Below are 24419 nucleotides of genomic sequence, written 5' to 3'. Positions count from 1 at the left end.
TTTCCAAATCACTGCATTCTGTTTTTATTTTCACTTTTACGCAGCTGCCCAACTTTTCAGAATTAGGTTGCTGGTAATAACGTAGCACCATCACCTTGCCAAATCCAGCGATTAGTCACAGCATGGCTCTTTTCAATTTCTGCTGAGAAAATATTGCTTTCTTACCTCAACTTTTACCTTGGTGCGTGCATTTTTGTTTTTGTTTTGTTTTGTGTTTTTTAAAACACAGTGTCTTCATATTAAGCGGCTAATTTTCTGCTGACCCTTCATTTCCCTGGGTGCATACATCCCACAGTGTCTGTCTACTGTCACATAAACCAAAACAAACAAATAAAAGTTCAGTACAAGAGGTCTTACTGAGGTCAGCTATCACCATTCAAGATATGAAGCATCCTACTGAGAGAAGAGAAGGTGAGTCGGAATGGCAGCAGATGACTCGTCATTGTGAGCTCTTAAATAATGCATGAAAATCGTTAGAGCATGAAGAGCCAACCACAGAGGGGAGATATGCTGATGGAGGCGGGGAGACGGGAAGACGAAGGGAAAGAGAACCAGAGCACTTTGTAATAATTAAAAGTGTCTAACCCATCCACGGTGTATGTACGGGTCCACACACACAGACACACACACACACACACGTTTTGAAAGCAGAAGCCCCAGGAGACTGCTATCCAAGCTGCCATGCAAGCAAGTATTAAATAAATAAATCAGTTCAGTGACACCAATGAAAAAAAAAAATCAGCAGCATACTCTGGCAATGCCTTTGGGAAAAACTGTGAATCAATGTTTCTGATACACTGTAATTGGATCACCACTCTTAAGTCACATCCAAACCCATTTCAGACTTCCTTTCCATTAATCAGATGTCATCTGAATTATAAACCTTATAATATATGGACATAGCTTTAGGATCTGAAAAGTAAACCAATGCTGAGGTACTTTAAAGCAGCATTCTTCGTAATGGCCACCAGGGATCGGTGCCTCGGGTTCCCAAGAAAAACCTTTCAATTGCTAGTTTTATGTCTCATATTATGTACACAATGCTCATCTTATAAATAATGGGTCCTATTAGAGTTGGGGGGAAAAAAAAAATCAGAAAGAGACTTCACAAACCAATGGGCTGCTGTCTCTGTGGCCTGTCTTTTTATATAAAGGCTATAAATGTGAATGTGTCCGATTTACGTCTGATCGAGTACCTTGCTCAATTTACTCACTTTAAAAGTGAGTAAACTCATCCAGTAAATGTTACTAGTAGCATTCGCACAATAGACCCAGTAAATACCCCAAAGCCTTGTCATTATTGTCCAGATCATACAGTTTATAGTCTCTCTGAAGAACCACATACCATTAGCATTATGAAATGTGGTGTACATATACTATTCATTAGTTTTATTCTCTCGTGATACACTAGCCCATAAAGTGTATCCACCTCAGAAAGGCTGCATATACTAGGAATATGGATTCAATGCCACATTATCAGTGCTAAGTCATACTTACTGAATACCTTTAAGCTAGTGAAACAAAATCAAGGTAATCAATCCATTCAACTACTATTAATTCTTAATCAGTTCTTGGCCTACATAATCCAAAACCCATTGGGCTGATTAATGTTAAAGTTTTAAGAAAGGAAAGTTTCTTAAATTAAATGTTCAACATTTTATGAGAATAATATCTTTTATCTTTGTTGCTAATGCTTAACAGGACTCCTTGTGGGCAACAGTAAACACCGGGTTATTTTCACTGGATGCCAGTTTACAGGATGCGCCACAAAACCACAGTCCACTGTTCATTTTAGACATTGGCTGTATTACTTGTTTAACATCTGAGAAACTTACATACAACGCTAATTAATTAAAAAGTAAAAGGATAGGGATTTCTGTGCTTGATGCCTACATTGTTAGGGACAAGTAACTTTCAAGGCTTTATAAGCTGCTAAACTGAAAAGAAAGAAAGACTAATCTTATTTTACTTCAGTTTTATCCATCAAATTCATAGTTTATAAATTAGTTTCTTTACTTTGGTGAGAAAGGATAACTGAAGTCTTTTCTCATCTTCTCCCTAAGTGTAAAACTTATTTTAAAAGGCATAAACTCAGACACACAATACATATGGCAATTCTTCCCACTATCCTTTAAGAAGCAGAAATACTGCTCTACATCGTACTGCAATCTTCTCTCACTGTGACCCCTTCACACATCAGCTGACAAACACTGTGCATTTACAAATGGCCAAAAAAAGGATCTCACTTCCTCAATATAACAATGCCAAAGAAGAAAAGAAGAAGAATTACACTGTAAAGCTTAAACTTTTCACTGCTGATCGAATATATCCCAGACATGAGTTATTACGTTCAGTGACGTAAAGGACAATGAAGCTACTACAATTACTGAGTTTAAAAGCTACAATCATGACACATACCATAATTAAGCGCCATGAAGTGATGAGCACTTCACAGAATAACATCAGTTGAACACAGACATAAAACTAAACTGTGGCAGACAGTGCATATAAAAATGGTTCTCTGGTTTGATCCATAAAATCCTTTTTGTCGTTAGGTCGTTAGTTCAGAAAAATAGCCAAGAGACTGCTAATGTCTGCACTTTATATATTTGTAGAATTCACTATGTCTCTCTCTTTTTAAAAAAATATGAGATGCCGCTTTTAACACTCTACATACTTAATTAATGATTGATTTGTAAGTGTCACCACCACTGTAAGCATTGCTGCCTTTTTAATTAGACGTACATTTCACAAACAATTTGAGGTCCTGTCGAAATTGTAGATAAATTTCATGTTCATTAATTTTCTGAGCAGCACTGGTCTGAGGAGTTTCCCTGGTCCACTCGACACAAGTATGTTTCTCTCCTAACCTGGACAGATGTACTGTTGTTTACTAACCCATTTACCTCCTTCCTGCTGAATGTGTGTGTGTGTGTGTGTGTGTGTGTGTGTGTGTGTGTGTGTGTGTGTGTGTGTGTGTGTGTGTGTGTGTGTAAGGGCGTGGAGTGTGTGTTTCCATGGCAATGAACAAAATTTTCCTTGCCTACAGAGAAAGCTTGCTCTGTAATTTTATTCTATGAATTTGCATGTGGGACAGCAGGCCAACACAGCGGTGCATTCATGCAGGGAAATATATTACAAAATTATGGGACTAAGGGAAACGAGCTCCCAAGAAAATATGTGAATATACAGATGGTTTTGTTTCTGTGTTTACATGTGTTATTTAATAACCACATAGGATTTGTGTGCGTGTTAGTCACAGCAGAATCCAATTGAGACAAGCTATTGAATGTAAGGTCAATTTACTGCAGCTCTCGAGAAATGAAGACAAGGCACTGATATTAGACTTCCAGATTTAAGAGATTACAAAAACAACCAGAATATGAGCGTGTGACTCTGGCGATATAAGGACACATTGTGAATAAGGGGGAAAGTTGAGAAAAGGCAAAATTACCACTAGTAAACTTTATGACTTACATACAGTATAGGCTACTCACAAAATTTAAAGACACACTTCTATTGCTGAGGATGTCTCTAGAAAAAAGTTATTCCATAACAAATGTTTTCCAGAAATCAAAAGCATATGTGGTACTCTACCACTGAGCAGCATAAAACTAATATTTATTTGTTATGGTCAGTGGATGAAAAGGTATTAAAATTGTGTGCTTGTGAGGAGCTAGAAATTTATGACATTACCTTTGCGATGCACTGTTTCATTTCCAGACTCTGTGCACCTTCCTTCATACATGTAGTACATAGGCAACCATGAATTCGCTGCAAGCATGGGTATAGGGTATTACATGCCCACTGTTTCCTTTGTCCACATTTATTTTCCACCTGCATCCACATCTGAATTAAAAATATGACGGTCCAAAAGAAAAAAACAAAAAGCACCACGACAGGAACGGATCAGCTTCCAACTCAGCTTTTTGTCATCCCAGGTCACTGGAATCGACTGAAGTTGGGGCCTCAATTGAGTAACATTAATGAAGTATCGATGAGTCCAGCTCTGATCACCCAAGACAGAGGGGGAGGAGCTTGGAGTTAAGAGCTGTGACCCAAACTTAAAAGTTTAAAAGACTTTCTACACACATGCTGTCCAAGTAAACAGTAAACACCATGCCACTCAAAGTCTACAGATTATTCACTTAAAATGCGCAAGATTTTTACTTTAAAATTATCCTCAGGTGTCCTTTAAGACTATTAGAACATGCTTAAATGTCACCACCTTTTTTCTAAAAAGAAGCATAATTGTAATTCAGATGGATTGGCGACATTGTTCTAAACTCTAGCAACAAGCACTTATTCTTGAAAAACTGTATTTTCCCAGCTGTATCCCTCTGTGGGGATTGCAGCCATTTCTAAATCATTCAACTGAGTAGTAATTAAAGCAATACAAAAGCTGCATATCCCCTGCCCTGACTGCAGAACAAACTCCAGTTCATTGCTTCCTGATAACTTAAACCAAATTAATGAATTAAATGTTGTTTTTACAGAGGCAAACATAAAAAAAAGGAAAACCATATTAGGAAATGTCAAAAAAAAGTTACATCAAGAGAAGCTCCTGTTTAAAGGGTTGTTTCAAATGCAAATCACGAGGATGTATAAGTAAAAAGGTTTTTAATATGATGCCTTCACTCATTTGAATCAGCAATACCAGTGGGGCAAATGGCAAATGAAAAATGCTCTGTATAGAATATATTAGGTGCAGACATGATACACACAGGTGCAGTTTGCACCAATTATTGATCCTTATGGACATGAGAAAAAGCTCAAAATTATATGGTGTGTCCCTCATGGGTTCATAAATGCGGATATAATTTTGCTCACTCAAATGAATGCATGCGATAAACTGACTTATAACTCTCAAACACCTCAAGGCCATATAAGCTCAGCTTCATACAAACACTGATTGATGCCAGTCTGAGACAGACTCTTTGATTTCCTTTAGCTGTGCTTCCACTTTTACATATACATTCCAACAGCAGGCCTTTATGTATGAAATCATATACAAAAACACTTTAATCACAATGGTTTTAAATAAAGAAAAACACAAAATTTTTACTTATTTTTCAGGTTGCAAGCTATGATGCAACAGCACGTAGCAGCATGTACCATATATGCTTGGTGGGCTTCAAGTAGGAGACAGGAGAATATGCAGACGAATGAGTGAAGAGAAAACACGAGATGACAAATAAAACGCTGGAGGAGACAAAAGAGAAAGTTCATCGTGGGACGCACGGCCTCGGGGTCTCCAAGTCATGACAGGAAGCCGGCTGTTAGTTTATCAACTGATGTGACACTTTGCACTGACACTTAATGAAATGTCCGGATCAATAAATGATCCGCTCCTTGCTTCTTGAAATTAAGGAGATCAGTCACTTCCCTCTATTGTTGTGTCACTACCTTCCCATTTCACACATTCACCCACCACACCTCCACCTCAGGCTGTGCCACTACTCTTGGCTCTTGGTTGAAAAATAAAACAGTTTTATTGCCAAAAGTCTCTTTATGCCACTTTTCTGAACTTTAAACAAAGCAACAGTACGTGTAGCTTAGCACGAAGACGCAGGGATATGCAGGTAGCCTGGCTCTGCCAGTAGGAAACCGCTTCTGTTTAGCACAATTAAAGCTACACTGGCAAATAATTTCTACCATTTCCACAACCAATACACAATAAAAAGGTTGAAAGTTTCGTTTCTTGCTATTGTGTTGGCTGGAGCAATGACCTGAGGGAGTATCCTGGCAAGTTCAGTGATGGTGAAAGGGGTTAACCAGGGGTTAATTTTCTTCTAAGTGCAGCACACTGATTTTATGAAGTCACAATAGAAAACACACAAACACACGCGCTCACACAAAGAGCACCTCCATCTGCAACGCCAGTAAGCATCACTGTAAACTAAAAGCACTCACTTTAATGGGTAAGATTATTCACCAACACCCTGCTTTAGCACAATGCCAGAAAGAAACATACATATTTCAACCTAATAAAATGGAGGCCATATGATACAGCAAATTTTAATTTACTTTTTGTATTCACTTTCACAGCTACACTCTTGATTGTTCTCATGTTGTAAGCCAAAGACCCACCCACACACACCTTTTCCTTCCTTTTGCCCCTCCCTGAAATCTCTGGATCACTCACTCTTTGTTCATTTCCAGCACAGATGCCTCAAAAAAAAAAAGAAAAAAAGAAAAAAAAAAAAAGACAGCCTTCGGTCAATAAGCTCTATAGTGAAAGATAAACTCACAGGGTTTCCATAAGTGAACCTGAGGAAGGATTATTAACAATTGCCTGCAGCTTCCTTTGTCTGTAGGTTTCTCGCTCAGTCTGCTTTCTGTTGGGACAGATGGATGTTAGCTGCGCTTCTCTGTTGCTCTTCCCGTGACTACTATACAGGTCTCACGAGACAACCAGGTCCACCGTTGCCTGGGGCTCTCTTCACCCCTGCTTGTACCTGTAAACTTACCACGTAGGAGGCAGACCACCAGTTGGCCACCTGTTAGTCTGAGCCTTAAATTCCCTGTGTTGCCACACTCTCCTCCGTTCTTCAATTTGTTTTTCATTTCTATTATATTTAAAGATTAGGGAACCCTCCAGTAAAAAGGCATGCTTTAAGTTCAATAACTGTATGAAGTATAAATGAAAGAAAAATCATTTCATTAATAACATGCTAGTCACCAAAATTGGGATCATGATTTTTGCTATATTCGAGCAGCCTTAAATAAAATGTAACATGCAACAAATAGCTTCTTTTGTGTCAGACCTTGCCACCCAGTAATGCTACTGCATATTAGTAGTATTACAAAGAGTAAATTCAGCCAAAGAAAGAAGAACTGAGAAAATAATTCAGTCAGAGCATCAATCTTTTCCTGTCCTTCTCCTCTCTGCTGCTCAGTAAATGGCCAGTGGGATAACAGTGCCTGTGGTGCCCTCTTCACAGAAGACAGATATGCCCTCACGCACCAGCAGCTCCAAGAACTATTGAAGATGTCAGCCTACGCACACATGCACATACAAAGCAGGTCATGAAAGCCTTCTGGGGAAAAAGGTCTGTCGCCTGCAGCAATAACATGCATACACACATGTTGTAAGTCAGGAGTGGGAGGGGGTGGAGAGATCTGCACCGGTTGACTCATTTTGACTGATTTGCAAGTAATAGCACTCCTCTTGGAGTGGAGAAAGTATGATCATGCACCTGGCAGAAGTCTTTTGACAAGGGCAGTAATGTTCAACAGCCAGCTATAGTGTAAAATAAAACACCGTGAAGAAAACGAGAACACTATACTCTCCAGAGATCTGTGTTAGAGCAGGAGGTGGGTGCCAGTAACATAATGTAGAATTTAAGTTTTAATCTATTTATCGTCTGTAAACACTTCTACAGTTTCACTTGGCACGCACGTTGTTTTGCTACATATTAAAATGGTGACACGTCTGCGGAGCCCCGCGAACTTTCACAGGTAAATTAAAATAACTTGTCATACAATCCATGTGTCTTACATGGAAATTACCGGTTAGATTACTCTGGGATATAATGCCACAGCTAGAATCAAAATCAGAATCAGAAATGTTGAGCAGGTTTACAACATTAGGAAATTGCTGCGGTACTTAGTGCAAAACATACTAGGCCTAGTTTCACTTTACTGTCCGTCTGACAAAAGCCAAGATCAGGAGGCATTTCACATTCACAGTGAGGGATAGCCATTGCACTCTGCTGAAAGTCTTACACGTGCTAAATTGATTAGATTAGATACCAATTAGATACCCTTTGAGTCTGTTAAAGGATTCTGGTTGTCACAGCTGTATGATAATAGGACTTGGCAGAGAGGAATATTAAATTAACCGATGTTTACACTGAGATTCTTTTCCTCCACACAGACACCTTTCTGTATGCCGTTTTCCTTTCACAATTCAACAGCCATTTATTAAACTTAGACCATCTGAATCCCGGTAATCATCTTAATATAAAATATGACATGTGACTGCAGATTCCTGCCACATATTGCTACAGCATTATTTGGTCTGTTCGTGCCGTTGGCTGTGAAATAAAAATGATATGACGCTCTTATAAGGTGTAATAAGATGCAGAAATACAAAAATTGGTCATTTTTGCCATTGCTAGGTTGCTAGGTAACATGTGGCCATTATATCATTTCTAATTCAGCTTTTGTGAAAATAAAAAGAGACGTTACTGTCATTACAACGGGATGCTTTCGAAGGTGTTTTAGGTGCATAAAGGCAAAAAGCAGGTCATTTTAACCTGTTACCAGGTGGCTGCCAGGCAACGGGATAACATAATTTATCATGCACATTTTAAAAATATTTTACCTTTTTCTTTTAATGACTTTTATTCACTCGTTTTGTTTTGTTTTTTTCCCCCATCTCCCTGATCACTAGAAAACACCTCCCCTCAAAAGCCTATCAAGAAAAACACTGCATTTAAGTGTCGATACCTTGGCTAAATTTCCTTGAACCTCTGGAATTAAAGCTCCAAAATGACACTTCAATCACATTTTGATTGCTTCATTTTCAAGTCTCCTGGTGGTGGTGGTGAGGGAGGTACTGTAGAGAAGTTATGAAAATTGTGTCACTGACCAAATACTTAAAGACCTGACTTCAAAATGGAAATAGCTCAAGGTCTGTGAATATAGCAATTTACACTCCCTTGTCCCTAACAAAGACAAAATGCAGTGATGAATAAAATAAGTGAAAGTAGGGCTGGGCCATATCATACCGCTCACGGTAATACCGGTATGTATGTCTTCAGTGGTGTGGAACTGGGTTAGCTTTCGTCCGTCAGATACACAACAAAGCACTATTTTTGGTAGAGCATACTTGCGGGCCGTCGTTATTACTGTGTTTTTTGGAAAATACAGGACACTTAAAATCAATCCTTTGATTTTTCTGAAAATCAACAGAGCCCCTTATAATCCCGTGTGCCTTATGTATGAATTCTGGTTGTGTTTACTGACCTCGAAACGATTTTATGTGGTACACGGCGCACGAAAATCTGTCAAATGTTTTAGTACGACTTTCCGAACATTTAATTGTCCCAGAGTAATTGGCATTTCATGTGAAACATACAATGGTCAACTCGCTGTAAAAAAGTCAATCGAATTTGGATGGAAAAGTCTAATCCGTTTTCTTTACTATAGCTTTTTTGATCTTTTGATTTTGATATACAAAACTGCAACCATTCTGGAATAGGTGCTTTAACTGTAGAGGACATACTTGGAAACAAGCATGCCTAAAAAAAAGAAAAACTATGTGCCCACATGGACTGCTTATAAGTCAAAACATGGGTAAAATTCCTGATTTCTATAAAAGTATGAACATTAAAATGCGGCTAGTGATTCTTTTTTGCTGAAAAGGTGACGTATATGGAGAGAGAAAAGTGCATCTGATCTCCGGGTTTAATGGAGATGTGGTGATTAGCCTAGACGTGATTGTAGGACTAAACTGATGTAATTAAAATCTTGTCACCACACATTTCTATTCTTATGATGGTCTAATGTGACTCTGCTTTTAAAGAGTCCCTAGAGATGTGAGCATGGATATGTGAGTTTATATGAAGGAAAGTTAATCTTCACCAAAGAGATTAGCTTCTCTATTGTAGGCGGGGGGGGGGAAAGGTGTCGGTATCATTACCAATAACCGCTGAAGCCAAAGGATTAAAACCACTCGAGTGAAAATTTGTAAAGCGTGTTTGAGCAAAATAGTCAATAAGAATTTTAGAAAAAGGTTGTTAGCGTGCTGTCCAAACCAAGCCAAACGTTATGAAAAAAGCAGGATGTTAATAGGAACACTGATAACAGTTCACATCCTATAAAACCGAGTTTGAGTATTGCATGAAGTTCAAAAGACAATTTAGGCCTCATCAACAAATCCATATGTCATTTCAACTAATCAAGCACTAATGCATCATGTTTGTGCAATTGTTCCAGTCAATTACAACTTATCAGGACCGGGCAGAGAGAGGGAATGCACCCCATTAGGCTGCTTGCCGTTTACTAGCTTCTGATGTTTACTGAAACTGACTAATCGACTGCACTATGGTAAAAACAATGAGAGTAAAAGCCCAGGAGGCCTTGTATAATTTTCTGTCTGTAGTACAGACTAAATGCTGGAATGCCGGGCTGCTCTCTAATGTTGCAGAGAGGCAGAGTAAAAAAGGAGAACCCCTTTATCACAGAAAGCACAGCTCTAGATCCACTTTAATTGGAATGGCAGGCAAGCCAGTCCTTTGTGAAAATTCAAACCTGTCTATTACCAACAGAAGCTCAGGAATGACGGAAGATATTCCTAGAAAGAAAACAAAGGGAGTGTCATTTGAGGTTTAGTCATTTGATAAAGCAGTCCATCAGCAGAAATGTCGCTGTTAATACACTGTATGAAAGCTTTTAGGCTCAACCGAGCTCCACAAAGAACAACAAAAATAATAAAAACAACACTGTGCAAAATGGACACCTACGCACTGGCAGTATTTTCATACTCACCCTTGCCCTAATCTGTCTGTACAACACTAAGCACAGCCTCTGAAAAGGCATTAACCATATATCATAATAGGGAATTGTCAGCGTTATAATACTTTCTGTCTAGCATTCAGAAGCCTCCCGCCCTCACTCACTCATTTACTTCCCCCTTTCCCTCACTCTCTCCCCTTTTCTAGCGTCCTTAGGCAACACAGCTTGTCGTCATTGGGCATGCACAGAGACACTGAGCACTGATGCTCAATCATTCTAGTGCAACTCTCCAGGCTCATTTCTTTCAGACAGAAATGTAAGCGGTTTAAAATAATATATATGGTTATCTGCGTGGCACAGAAATAAAAAACAGACATTAAAATCCTGTGAAGAGCCTCATCACACAACGCTGTAAATTGTGCACACTTAGCATGTGGCAACAGCAATGCACGGAGATACGTTGGGAGTGGAAAGATCCACATACGCAGAATGAATCTTCAAAGACATTAACCAGTGCAGATAAGCTGACACTGATGTCAGCTCATCTGCACCCCAAAACAATAAATTGAAGCAAGAGGCATCACAGATAATTTTACATTCATTTCACGCTTGGTGCCACAATGATCCAAGAGGCATCTGTGCCCACAAAATGGCAGCTTATGCTCGGGGCTTTGCACGGATTTTATTAGTGACTGCCACGGGGTGTCAGAGTGTGCAGCTCAAGATTGCTTCTGCTTGGTAGCCAAGAAGTGACTTGAGGAGAATCGGTGTCCAGTTCTAATAACTAATAATAACATCATCACCTCAGCTTTAGGCGAGGTGCTTTGTTTTCTGCTGCTGGCCACCAGCATGTTCTCATTTGGACCCTTGTGAAGCTGAGGAAATATTAAATCCACACAACAGGATGATTCATCACCTCTGGTCTGTACCAGATGGCGTTTACAAGGGTTTGCAGTACATGTAATGTAAACTGAAATGTGCAATTTACTATATTTGATCAACAACTATCATGAAGAAATATCTAGATAATTGAATACAAGAGTGTATTATGTAACTGCAAAAACCCCCAAAACAAAACCTTATTTTATGACAAGTTTTGGTCCTTAGGGTGTTTAATTCTTCTCATGAGACATCGTTAGGCAGGCAACTGACAGGTCCTAACTTCGTTCAACAAGATAACAACTCCAAATATACAGATAATGATAAAGAACCATATTCAGCGACAAGAAAAGTAAGTACTGCAAGGAATGGCAGATCCCCCGCTCGGAAGAGACAACTGAGACAGCCTAAAACCACAGAAGAAATTAGGCATGTTTGAAGCGAACTATCAAAAGCTGTTCATGTGTGCACCTGAGAACTGGTGCTGTTTTGAATGTCATGGACGCTTACACAAAATAGTCGCTTTTTTTCCCCATGTGTATGAAGGTAATGACAAATGAAAGCTACTTGAGGCATTATTTTCAAAAGCATCTAAACTTTAGTCCGAGTGCTTAAACCTTTCCACAGAATTGCGTTCTGGTATTTAAAACTTTGGACTCAACAACACAGTCTCTTTCATTTTCAAGTTCATTTGGCAAACATGGCAGCTTCTTAAACACGACAAGTGCCATTATTACTTTTTTCAACTATGAACCATAACATCAAATCAAATAAAGGAACTTATTAAAGTACTTAAGAAAATTTAGCAAATGGAGCAAACTAAATGAGATGATTGGACTGAAATCTAAACTGGCTAATTGTACATCCGTATTCCATTTACCTGAAATGTTAGGTTACATGCAGCACCTGTAGAACAGAGCTGTATAAAAGCTACAAAGACAACAAACGCTTTGCAGCTGCTGCAGATTCAACATGTCTTCGGCACGCTGACTTCAAGGTAAAACTTAATTTAGTGGGTCCATGTAAATATGAAAGGCACAGATGAGAAAATCAAGTTAACCAAATTCTCTGCTTTGTGTTTATAAATGAAAAAGAGTGCCCTTCTATTAACCTATTTCCTTGTGCGCTGCAACCATCACAGCAAATCACAAGCTGCGTGCCTGCTGTCCCTTTGAGCCAAAATTCAGGCCATCCTTTTATGCAGTGACTACTTCAGCCTGAGGTAAAAGGAGTGTTTATTGTGACTTTAAAATACCCCATCAAGGTCTTATGATGGATTGACATTGGCAACGGAGAGAGGATCTGCCTGTTTATTGTGATACCAGGCTTGGGGAGAGGCAAGGCGCAGCAGTGTTCCATCTCCATGAATGCAGTCGGGTGGCTGTTGCCTTGGGCGTGCCATTGAGTGACGCGGAGGACACATTATGCAGCATCTGCATCATTACTCTTGTCTTCCACAAACGGTTCAACAGTTGAATAGGACAATCTTCATAAGTAGCAAAAGAAAAGCACTGGTGAACCGTGCCAACAAAACAGACCGAGTTTAGTCTTTGCCAAAGTGAAAATGTAGCCGGCCACTTGAGACAAAGCAAGAGAGAATAATCAAAAACTGCAGTTCAGTTAAGCAATTAATCAACAGCTGTCTTGTGATGGTCACAGAAAGAAACCCTGCTGATTTAGCTTGTAAAACAGTCATCAGTGAATCAGGAAAACAGGGGGCTAAATTATGAATGAAAGGAAGGCACTCCACATGAACCCAGTGCTGGTGGTGATGCACTATGAATGAACCCAGCCTTTGGTCCAGGTAATGGGCCTTGGTTTTTCTCCTGGGAGGGGGTGGCAGGAGAAGGGGGAGGGTGAGAAAAGAAGGGCCAGGAGAGGGGAGCAGAGAAACTATCACAAAGCCACCCATGGATTCTAATGGAAACCCCATCGCCCTTCACATTTCCTTGTGCATTAACAGCAGCAAGGTCTCCCATCTTACTAACCCTGAGAGGGCTGGTAGCAGCAGCAGCTGCCCGCCCACCATCTACATTCTCAACGACTCGGCTTATCTACCCAAACTGCTTTTAACACCTGAATCAGAAATACCGCTAGCCTTTCAAAAAGCCTTTCACGTAACTTTCTCCATGCTTTCAAATAGTGCATTGCATCCCTGCTACCACTCTGTTATATCTGACTGTCATGGGCAATTCTCAGCTTCAGGCAAACAGAAAAGAGGGATGGAAGGAGAGGGAGAGTGGTGGCCCAGATAAAAGCCCTATAGAGCTGCAGATGCCCAAAGAGCTCCAGATAGGCTCTATCCCCGGAAGGTAATGATCTAGGATAACTTTGACCTTCAAGTGTCCTGCCCTTCCACAGAAGAACAGGGGAAAGGTAATAACCCCAGAATGACCTGGCTGAAGTGGGTGCAATTTCAGGAATGATTCTTCAGCTCTGGCATCTCTTCCAGCTGATGTTCCATTCCTTTGTTATGTGGCTTTGTCATATCTCGGCACATAACTGGTTCAATTAGCCTAATAGCTGCCTTGCTGAGGTGCACCAGGTGAGAACTGGCTGCCAATGTCACCAATTAATCACCTGAGTTAGCCTAATTAATTAAGTCTCTGGTGGAGGCTGATAACGACTCTCCCAAGAGCTTTTAAATTGCTGGTTAGTATCTGTGACATTTAGCGTCATAGATAAAGACTGCAGCTAAAGGTAGCACATACAGCTGCCTGTCACCTGTTATCAAACAAAGAAAAAAAAGGTCTGTGCAGATGAATAAATTAGACCCTTCTTTCACTTTGCCACTGATTTGTTTGGATTATTTACAGATTATATTACTTAAAATGTTGCAAATAATTGTTATTAGCAATCAACTTATGACTAAATACACTTGCATAATATCATGTGATGCAATACAACAGGCAGCAATTTGGAGATTATTTAAAATATGAATAATCTGGCTAATATAACATATTTTTGTTTCCACTTCTCCAGTGCTACATTGGAAGAAAAAAAGGGGGTGGAACAGGACTGTGTTGGAGTGTGATGTTAAAGTCTTCTACCAAAGCTTCATTAGTTAACCCTGAACTGCTGTTTAGGTGAACATTAATCTGCACATTTCACCTCCACACTATCAAACTGTTACTCTTGGCTTTAACAGAACCTGATGAGTTGCAGTGAGCTTGAGTTCTCAGATGTTTGCCGTTCAAAAAAGATGCCCTCCTCTCTCAAGAGGGCACCATCTCCCTCAGAGAACGCATGGTTTACTCACACAGTAGGGGTTCCTTTAGGTAAACTCTCATGAGAGACAAGCACCACCTAGTGTTGGACTGGTGCACTACACAGGCACACAAAAAAGCCACTACAGAGCATTTTAAATAGCTTTTACCACTTCAGTCATCAAATTTGATCATCTCAGATAATTAACCATCATTATGTAATGATGTAGTTTTATAAAGAAGCGAGGGTCTCAAAGTGATCTCTAAATTTTTCATTTTCTGTTGATCTCATGGCTGCAGAAGACCCTTTGGCTAGCATCTCAGTCTTCCTTTACCCTATCCAGGTAAGTGCTGGAGAACATCTTTTCAGATTACTTGCATAATCTGCTTACCTTTGATTTGTAAAAAGGTAACAGCCTCATTAGTCTGCCCCCCATCCATTCCCGGCCCTCCCTTCACCTTTAGGCACCTGCCGTTTGCCACAGGTGGGCATGTAATTGCTCTGTGGCGTGGTCATGTTCTGAATGGTTAGAAGAGAGCAGCCTTGCTAATGAGGCTGCTCACTGTGTTGCTTCTCCACTGCTGAGAAATGTATGCGTGTGTGTGAGGAGCCGGGTGTGGGGTGTGTGTGTGTGTGTGTGTTGAGAATCACATACATCTGGTATTCTGTTGCAGTACAACACAGCTGCTGGCTGCTGTGTTTGGGAAAGTCAAAAGTTTTGAGTGCATGCAGAAAGGCTCGCAGTATTTGGAGAGAATCTGAGTTTTTTCTGCATTTGCTTGACACTATAAGGCAAGCGTGTGCATGATCAGCCTGTTGAGCTCATCTTCCACCCCGTTGTGGGTATGTGTGTGGTCTAAAAGATTGCATAAATACTCACTAGTGGTGCAATGTTTCTCAGTGGCATCACCCTGAGTGCTGCTCCTGGGTTGCTCCTCTCCCGCACTGTGGTGCTTCCTGGTTGCACCAGCACCCGGAACCGCTGACAGCTGAGCCGGCGTCAGAAGGTCTGCGGTGCCCACAGAGGATCAGTTACCGACAATGGACAATACTCTTTGTGCTTTGTGTGTGTGTGCAGTTCGGTGTGTGTAAACACGAAAAGCACTTCTGAAACACGCTGCTGGCAGTATATTATGTCAGCGTGTATGTGAGAATAAATCACCAAAAGGCTATGAAGGTACGTTGGCAGACATTGATAAAAATGTGATGTGACACACAAAGATGACCAAAGGGTTGTGATATGCCGAGTGAAGTACAACTGTGTGTCACTCAGCACAGACATTAATATTAACACTACAAAGATATAATTTGCAATGGTTATGTTTCACTTGGAGCTCGAGTAAGACAGGAATAAAAAACAGAACTGGAAGCGTAGAGACATGCAAGCCCCTGAAAATGAGACATTTCAACTCTAACATCCGGCGATATTTAAGTTTTTAGCCAAATTTATCACAACTCCTTTCATCTTGTCACGGGGGAGGAACCCCCACCCACCCCTGGACGCACAGTGGGTTCTGAACGCCGCTGCAGCTGGACATCATGCAGTGCTGGGCTAATTGATAGCTTTATAGCAGGACCTTGACTGGAAGATTAAATATTTACACTGCTGTATTCCTCCTCTCAGGCAATTGACTTCTGCTCCTGCAATATTCATTTAGCATCCTGTGCTTTTAGTTGCTAAAAGAGGAAATCAAAAGAAACAGGGTGACTTCTGAAAATTGGCTTTTTTTGCTTGACAAGAAAACTGTCAGGCCTCTGTGGCTGATGTCAATAAGACCTCTGTGCATACTTCAGATTATATTTTATATGAGAAATTTGGTCTTCTTGTGCAGTTCCCTGGCAGTCGCATCGCTTTGAGAGGCAAAGATGGAAGATAACCTCAGCTTCAAGAGCAGTTTTGTGTCCATTTCTAGAAAAAGTCAGTGCAAGGACTGAACACATCCTGTTTTTTCTGTCGGCATATGCCCACACAGATATGATTTGTAGCCCAATCTGGTCATGGTTTACATTACTAAGAGGAATGTAACAAGTGTGCTGTGCTCTTTGTACAAAATGTTGTTAATTAATGTTAACTCCCACGTGGGTATGTAAAGCAATCGGAATATTTAAACAAGATTATACAGATTTGTGCTCAGTATTTGACAGCATACATAAAACACATCATATTACTGCGTTGCCTGTGTGCTTCTATGTGCATAAGCCTAATTTAGATTTACCCTCGGTCCACCCAGCACTGCTTGGGGCTGTTTGGTGAGTGTACAAATATGGAGCGTCAGGCAGACAGCTAGCACAGAAGGTACTGTCTGAAACACTGGAGCCTGAGGCGCCACTCCTTTTTGTGCCACATACTCTGCACTAAAAACTGACTGCTCCATCAAGTACTGCTGGGCTACCCTACAGATTTTCTTCCTAAAAGCAAATTTCTATTCTCTGAAAGAATCTATCAAAGACTTTCCAGATGAGAGGAGGGGGAGGGGAAGCAGACATGCTGGGAACCACACAGCTAACATTAACTGGCTTGAGTTCATTATTGAGCTGAGCCTGAATATTCTCCCAAAATATTTATATATTTATTTAAACAAACTGTGCTTTTAAGTGTCATCATTAGTCAGCTGACACAACAATATAATGAAATGCAGCAAAACACTCCTAACAAAATACTGGAGTAAGAGTTATTAAAATGATCACATTGGAAAAACTGTCTTCTTCTTTTTTTTATAAGCAGCTAATTTAGGATGTTTGGATCTGCAGCAACCCCCCACCCCACCCCGACTCCCCCTTCTCCATTTAAATTAAGTTCTTACCCCTCTTCCTGCGTGCCTCCTTAATCTCTTCACACATGCGATCAAACTCAGGGTCCAGCTCAGCAGCGAATATGGCATGGGCTGTGTCCTTTAAACTGCACGCTCTGTGCCTGATCACCTTGTCTGAGAAGGGAGGAGACGACAAAACAACACAAATGAAGAAACACACAAACCACAGCTTTCTGTATAGGGCTGCATTCATGTGCCATATGTTCAGAGACATGCTGAGAACATAGTGCAGACATCTACCCAAATCTCTGGTATGGCATTTTAAATATTCATTTGCCTCCCATCATGAAAGCATGCTCTCCATACCCTAACGAGCAGACAAAGCAAAGAGTCAATAGAAAGCCTAACCCATTCCACTGTATCTGTGAGAAAGGGGAGTGTAGAATTTTCTCACAGTACCAATGAAAGGATAGAGCTGGCTTTGCTGAGAAATGTTAGTGGGCAGAACTGCAGACATGAAAGCAGGAATTCCACTACTTCAAACATTTAAGACAAAGTTGGGTGCATTATATGCACACACAACCATGTATTTTGCACATACAAAGAGAAATATTTTTAAAATGCACACTCATTATCTCTCACAGTCCTTACACCTTTATAACTTCCAGGCCTTGTTCCCTTTAGATGTGTCACAGCATCATTAAATCCTCCTTTCCCCCTGCTTCTGCATCCATGGAGGGAAAATAAAGGCAGAGCTGCAGAGGCAGGCTAAAAACATAGTCTCTGTAAACAGGCCGTCTCTCATTACAGCAGGCAGTGGGAGAAGAGTTCAGGCACAGAGTGGCACAGAGGTCACAATCTGCCAGCTTCCCTTGTCTAATTGGAGGATTGCTGCTTAATTGCAATGGAGGCAATTTGGGTGCATGTGTGTGTGTTTTTCTACTGACAGAGCACGTCTCACAGTATGCTCACGCACGTGCATTATAAGGGCAAAAAATGCCTGTCAGTGGACCAAGTGTCAAAGGCCAGGTGGGATGCCAAGAGCTCATCTGCAACTTTATGGACTCTGCCTAACCTCCCCATCTAAAACTGGCAGGGACGGACTGACATGCAACTCTGTTGCTTTAGCGTTCCTTTATAGTTAAAGGGTTGTTATTGCCATTTCCCCCAATCAGCTAAAGAGTATTTCTAACACTGAGTCGTACTGTGGAGCACAGAGATATCCCAATTTTTAAACACATTATTTAGCCAGGTGGGGAGGTATAAAGCAAGCAAACCAACATGACTGGACGTTGAGGACTTTACGCTAAACTCAGTGTGAAGGACAAGGAGAAACCGACCACAGAGGGATAATGAGGTTCTTTCCCAAGCACTATGAGAGCTGGTGGTCTGGGCCATATTCCCTGGACCAAGCACAGGGTGAGCAGACAAGATGCTTCGTTAGTCTTCTTTATTAAATTGCCTAATTGCATTTTTTTTCCCCTTTAGTGTATCATTTGTAGGCCCTGCATTCCAACAAATGACCCAGGACCTCGCCTGCAAAGACAGAGATATGATTTATTCCTTTGGGCAGAGAATTGCTTCCCATTAGTATCGGGCAGCTATATTCTAGCAAGGGTGCCGAGGCAGCTAAACACACAAGGCAAGAATTAAAACAGCAATTTTAAGTGAATGTTTTAACGCAGGCCTGCCACATGCTGCCTTCAGTAAACATTATATCAGATTTGAATCATTTGGTGCAACAATAATATATAATAATATAATTATATAATAATATATTATATTAATGCTAACTGCTATATTATATTAACTGTAAATTCTGCATAAAACACATCACCTTGAGGAGGCTGTGTTGTGGTTGTGAACTGGCACTACATGAAGCTAACTGAACTTAAATGAACCTATTCACCCCAGAACATTTCCTGTCATGCAAAATTCAGACATATGTGTAAGGTATAGAAAATGAAATGTATTTATGTTTACAAGTGTTTTCCACCAATCCTTATAAAGCCCATTCTAAGGCTGGAAAATGTGCTGAGATGAAGTGTGGATGGGGTAAAATTCAGTTCAAACTGCAAGAAAGGAGACAAATTAAATTTTAATGCATATGCAGCCTTCCACAGCTACAGAGCATGAAGTACACTGTGGAAATGCTATTTTCAGTGGGGGCCGTATGTACTGCATTTGAATTTCCAAGTTAGAGAAAACCATATTTAAGCAATTTTACCGCCTGGAAGCTCTCCTTTTAAGTCATTAAGTATTACATCTAATTACTTTTTACTCACCAGTGGTGGTCTAATGGAACACAGCCATGACTAGAGATACACAGGCTCATATTTATTTGGATATGTTGATATAACATCAAGGGAAATTGGACACTGGGAGTTTTCTATAGATATTGTGCCAGTTTTAGGGACGATATCACAAATAAGCTGGGGATTAAATAATTATACAACTTTTGGGAAAATTTTCTAATTTGCTTCACTACCAAGGGGTGTATAGAAAGCTTGATATCAAAATAAGATCTGTGAGTTAATTATGAGATAGAACAGATATACTCAGCCTACTTTGGTAATACAAGACTATTTATCAGCTTTTTTGTTTGTTAATTTTTTTATTTTACATTTCTGACAGCCTGCTGGTGAGATTGTATTTATGTACGTGGATTCATAAGCCCGACTACTTCTCCTCACCTCCAGGGTCCTTGTCAGGATTGTATTCTAAAGCATTACTGCAGATGAGGTCAATGTCCACCAAGAAGTCCTTGGCTGTCAAGTACTGGTGGGTGTCAATCTTTGTCATGACAGTGGATAGGTCCATGGGCTGCCTAATCACCTCCAGGTAGTCTGACACCTGAAACATAAACACTGAGTTTGTGATCTCATTCACAGTTTGACAAAGCTGGCGTCAGTCCCTCCACAAATCAATTCCACTCTACCTCTTCAATGTCAACTGGCTTGCTGAAGATGTTAAAACGTTTGTCAGTGGCCAGGCGCTTGGTCACGTCCCTGAGAAAGAGCCTGAGCTCCCGTAATGTGTTCTCCTCCTGTTCAGCCAGGCGACGCTGTTCCTCTGCTGAAAGGACTCTCGGGCCTGGAGCCTCCGCCACTGGCAGAACCTCTTCACACTTATCTGTTTGAGGAGGAAAAGCAAGAAAAGTGCATAAAGTATATAAAGTTTTCACACTGCTTCCATCCACCCAGCAAGACAAAAAAAACCATCTAACACATTTAAGAACTGTGAGTGTCTATAGCTTTGCAACAAAGCACCAAAGATTTGGCTCAACTATCAGCACAAGTAATGCTGCTAAACAAAATCTTTTGGTTTAAAGTCAGACACCAGTGTCATTATTGACCTTTTTCTTTTAGCACCATTGCAAACAACAAACAAACTTAGTCCAGTGAAGAAGAACATGTAAGGATACGCTGAGACAAAATAACTGTCTGACCAATGCCAATTTTTTTTAATTAGGTGTTACCTTTTCCTGCTTCTTACAGATTTTATGCCATCGAAACAAAGAAATTGTTGGGGAAAAAAATCAATAAATAACAGTTTCATAGCTCATTGGAGTTGTCTATCCTTATTATAACCCTTAAACAATTATTGTTCCAAAGAAAAACAGTAATAAATGTCAAAAGCAGTGAAGGCGCATCCCTAGATTTAAGATTAATTAAGCTAACGAAAAAAAAACTCCCCTGGTTTTGAAATACACCTAGGAACAGCTCTGGCCAGTGGCAAAGCGATAAAGCATAGCCAGCAGATCTTCACCCTTCGTCTCTAGAGGTACCCATACTTGCCCAAGGCATCAGCCGATACCGTTAGGAGGGCTCTACAGCACCTAAGGGCGCTTCACTCAGCAGCAGCAATCCAACTCCTGATTCTAATTATGGTTAATCGCGGCCGGGCCCTCTCACAGCAATTCCTCTCTGTGCTTTTCTGCTGGCCTCTCTGCAGGAAATCAGACTGCTGTCTTAAGAGAGGCAGGAGCCCCTGAAGCACACAGAGCGAGTACAGCAGGGGACCCTCCTGGTTTGCATCAATGAGGAATTGAAAGATGAATGCTGGACGCCATTTCCATTTGAAAGCCCCGGTGGACAGCATTCTCATATTGAACTGGAACAGTAGACTTTGGGAACACTGAGATTGAGCAGTAGGGAAATAGCAGGGGGTAATTGTACTGGTGGATGGGGATGTGATTGAGGGGTGCTGTGGCCTGATTTTGATGTGGCTGAGAAACAGAAATGTCCAGGATTCACAGGTTTCACACTGGGCCAATCTTACACTTCTGTGTGCACCACCCTAATTACCTTAACATCTGTACATATTTTTGCCGAGGTGAAATTAAACCAATTCTGAACACGTCAAACAAAGCTTTGATCTGCGAATATGAATTAGGGACACACGTACACAAACGCGCACACGCAAGGACCGTTTTTAACATACCGATCAAATAACATTTGCTCCTCCAGTCTACATTTAATCCAAAAAAAAAAGGAGAGTTGAAATACGAAACCAGAGCTAGAGAGGGAATAATACAAGCAGTCAACACCAGCCAACACTGCCCTCTAGCACTGACAGAAGAAATGAGTCATTATGCTATTTACTTATGTATGCATAAATAGATACCTGCATTCCTGAGGCGTGGTGGAGGCCTGGCTGCTTGAACCAACAGGAGGTCAGAAAAGAAGTGCCGTATTTCCTCTTCTCCCGGAGGCGACAGTGCAACTACTTCCCCATAGGTCCGCTGGAATATACTTCTCACCTGTATTTAAAAAAAGAAAAGAAAAAGGAGTTTAAAAAAAAAAAGGGAAAAAAGAAATAAGGGTGTTTCTGAAAAAAGACTCACCAACAGAACATGTCAAACCTTGTTGCCAGGCCGGTATACTTAGTATGTTTATTCTAAGGTGCCATTTTTCATGGAGCAATATGGCAGTTGTTTCATTCATTTTTGTTCCAAGTAGAATTCATGAGATGTGAAAATATTCCACTTTGAGCCAATTTAATTTCAGTTTGATACCAGGGGCACAAACTAACTGCTTCCACTGAAGTTTGTTATGTACATTTTTGTTAACACAGAAGCCAATGATAAATAATAATTATGACGTTGACGCGAGTCCTCTTTTCATCTGTCGCTACATTAAACTAATGCACAAAATAGCACAACAGAAACCAAGCACAGGACTTAATGAACGTGGAAAATATTTAAGTCCAAATTGCAAACCAAAGCAGTAAAAAGAAAACGGGACTTGTTATTTCTAATAGAACCCAATTGATAAACAGCCAACTGTCCAAGGTTTGCAGACAATGCATCGCCTTAAACACGCGGCAGATTTCTTGTGGGGAAATTCTTATATTATAAAAGCAACAAATTTCCCACGTGTAGGAATAATAAAGGTTATCTTATCTTAACTGTCAAAAACTGCAAATCAGAGTGAATATGAGGTGTTAAAACAATGGGTTAATAAACACTAATGTTATTAAAAGGTGTTTGATAAATTCTCAACCACAACTCTACTAAATATAATGCATGTATGAAGCATTACAGATGTCCTCAGTGAACGTGCACAGCTAAGCAGTGTTTTGAAAAAAAGAAAAACAAATAGCACTACGGTGGATTTTAATGGATAAAAACTGTTCATATTGGATTGAATTCAATTCAACTGAAGTCAATTTTCTTAATGGAAAACAACAGAAATGGAAAAACTGTGCTGAACATGAGACCCTGTAGTGGATGAGTTACATGGTCTGATTTGATGCGTTTTCTTTTAATGGTTGTTTGTTTGTATTTTTTCCTCTCAGCCTGCAGGATTCAATAACAATGTTTCAATGACTCTAAATTTGGTCTGCCTGGTAAGTTCTGATGTTTCAACCTGTATAATTCAGAAGGACTGAATAAACTGTAAGTATTAAAAAAAAAAAAGCACGATAACCTCATTCCCTGATAGCCAAATGTTTAACCTGAAGCAGAACTTTTTATTATCACATACAATGCACGCTTGGAGTCAAAAGACCTCAAGTGAGAGCATCATTATAATTCCTATTATTAATTCATTTTATTTGAAAAGGGACCATGGACAATATTAACATAAATGTCGAGTTAGCTTGGGCTCATTTGCATCTGTAGTCCCTCTGCAGGTCATACGCAGAAGATCATATGACCTGCCAATGTGTACATTTACATGGACGCTGTATCCTAAGTTAGTTCTGTGATGGAGCTGAACACCAGTTCCAACAGGATGCCCTGCTGCTGACGAAGCGCCGACTTTACTCTTTATAATTCCCCCGCTATTTGTCATTCACATCGATCCTCACCCTTAGCTGTGGCATGTTTGCTCGCTCTGCACCGCTATCTGGTGTCTTTCTTTCACACACTCTCTGAATTGCTTGCTCTCCCCTCAGAAGAGGTTAAAAAAGGAGAAACTGAGTAAAAACAGTAGGAGAGCCAGAAAGAGATCGTGCAGGTAGCACACAGCAGGTAATGATTCACAGTATTTTTATTATGATAAAGGCTGCAGATGTATTAAGACCAGGAGAGAGAGCAGTAATGTGTAGACAGATGAATGTTTAAAAAGGAAGGGAGGGTGGAAAGTATAAAGGGAATGCCTACTGGCTAGAGAGACTGTAAAATAAAAGTGGACACCTATTCTTTATAGACTCAGATTAGGGTTGTTAAGATTTTGAGCTGGTTTACACAACAACTTTCAAAGTTTGTAGCTGGAAATCAATGTTTGCAAACCTATAAATTGAATCACATGAAAAGTTTGTGTATGTGTACAAGAGACACATAGGTTTCCATTATCACCGTTCTTTCACTTCATGGTTATAGAGCCACTTATCTCCATCTCCAATGCTTTAAAGGCTTTATTTAGTAAAATCACATTCATGTTGGCTAACCTGAATCAAATTCCCAAGTCCCTACCTACTACACGGCATCTAGGGAATAAAAGTGAGAAATATGCAAGAGTAATGGATAACTGGAACACTGAAGCTCAGATGGTGATAACATGGACCGTGAATGTGTCGCATCAGCAGAAGCTTTTCATTCACTGGACTGCATTCTGAATCTCACATATGAACTCTCTCTCTCAAGCTTGGTATGAGTTTTCTGTAGTTACT

At 40.3% G+C, this 24419-nt stretch overlaps 1 protein-coding gene across 1 annotated transcript in view; it reads right to left on the bottom strand.

The window, feature by feature from the left end:
- atad2b (ATPase family AAA domain containing 2B) overlaps positions 1-24419 on the bottom strand; it is a 67681-nt gene that overhangs the window by 27651 nt on the left and 15611 nt on the right. The window contains exons 20-24 of the mRNA XM_084953376.1: positions 21930-22065; positions 20242-20435; positions 19997-20156; positions 17355-17477; positions 15431-15559 (exon numbers count right to left, since the gene is read on the bottom strand). Coding sequence (XP_084809502.1) covers positions 15431-15559; positions 17355-17477; positions 19997-20156; positions 20242-20435; positions 21930-22065 — 742 coding nt within the window. The remainder of the gene's footprint in view (positions 1-15430; positions 15560-17354; positions 17478-19996; positions 20157-20241; positions 20436-21929; positions 22066-24419) is intronic.

Source organism: Perissodus microlepis, chromosome 15 (genome assembly GCF_051167445.1).
Source record: "Perissodus microlepis isolate ML-2025 ecotype Zambia chromosome 15, ASM5116744v1, whole genome shotgun sequence".
NCBI lineage: Eukaryota > Metazoa > Chordata > Actinopteri > Cichliformes > Cichlidae > Perissodus > Perissodus microlepis.
The sequence above is the reverse complement of the archived record's forward strand: the minus strand, read 5'-3'. Positions and strand labels throughout refer to the sequence as shown.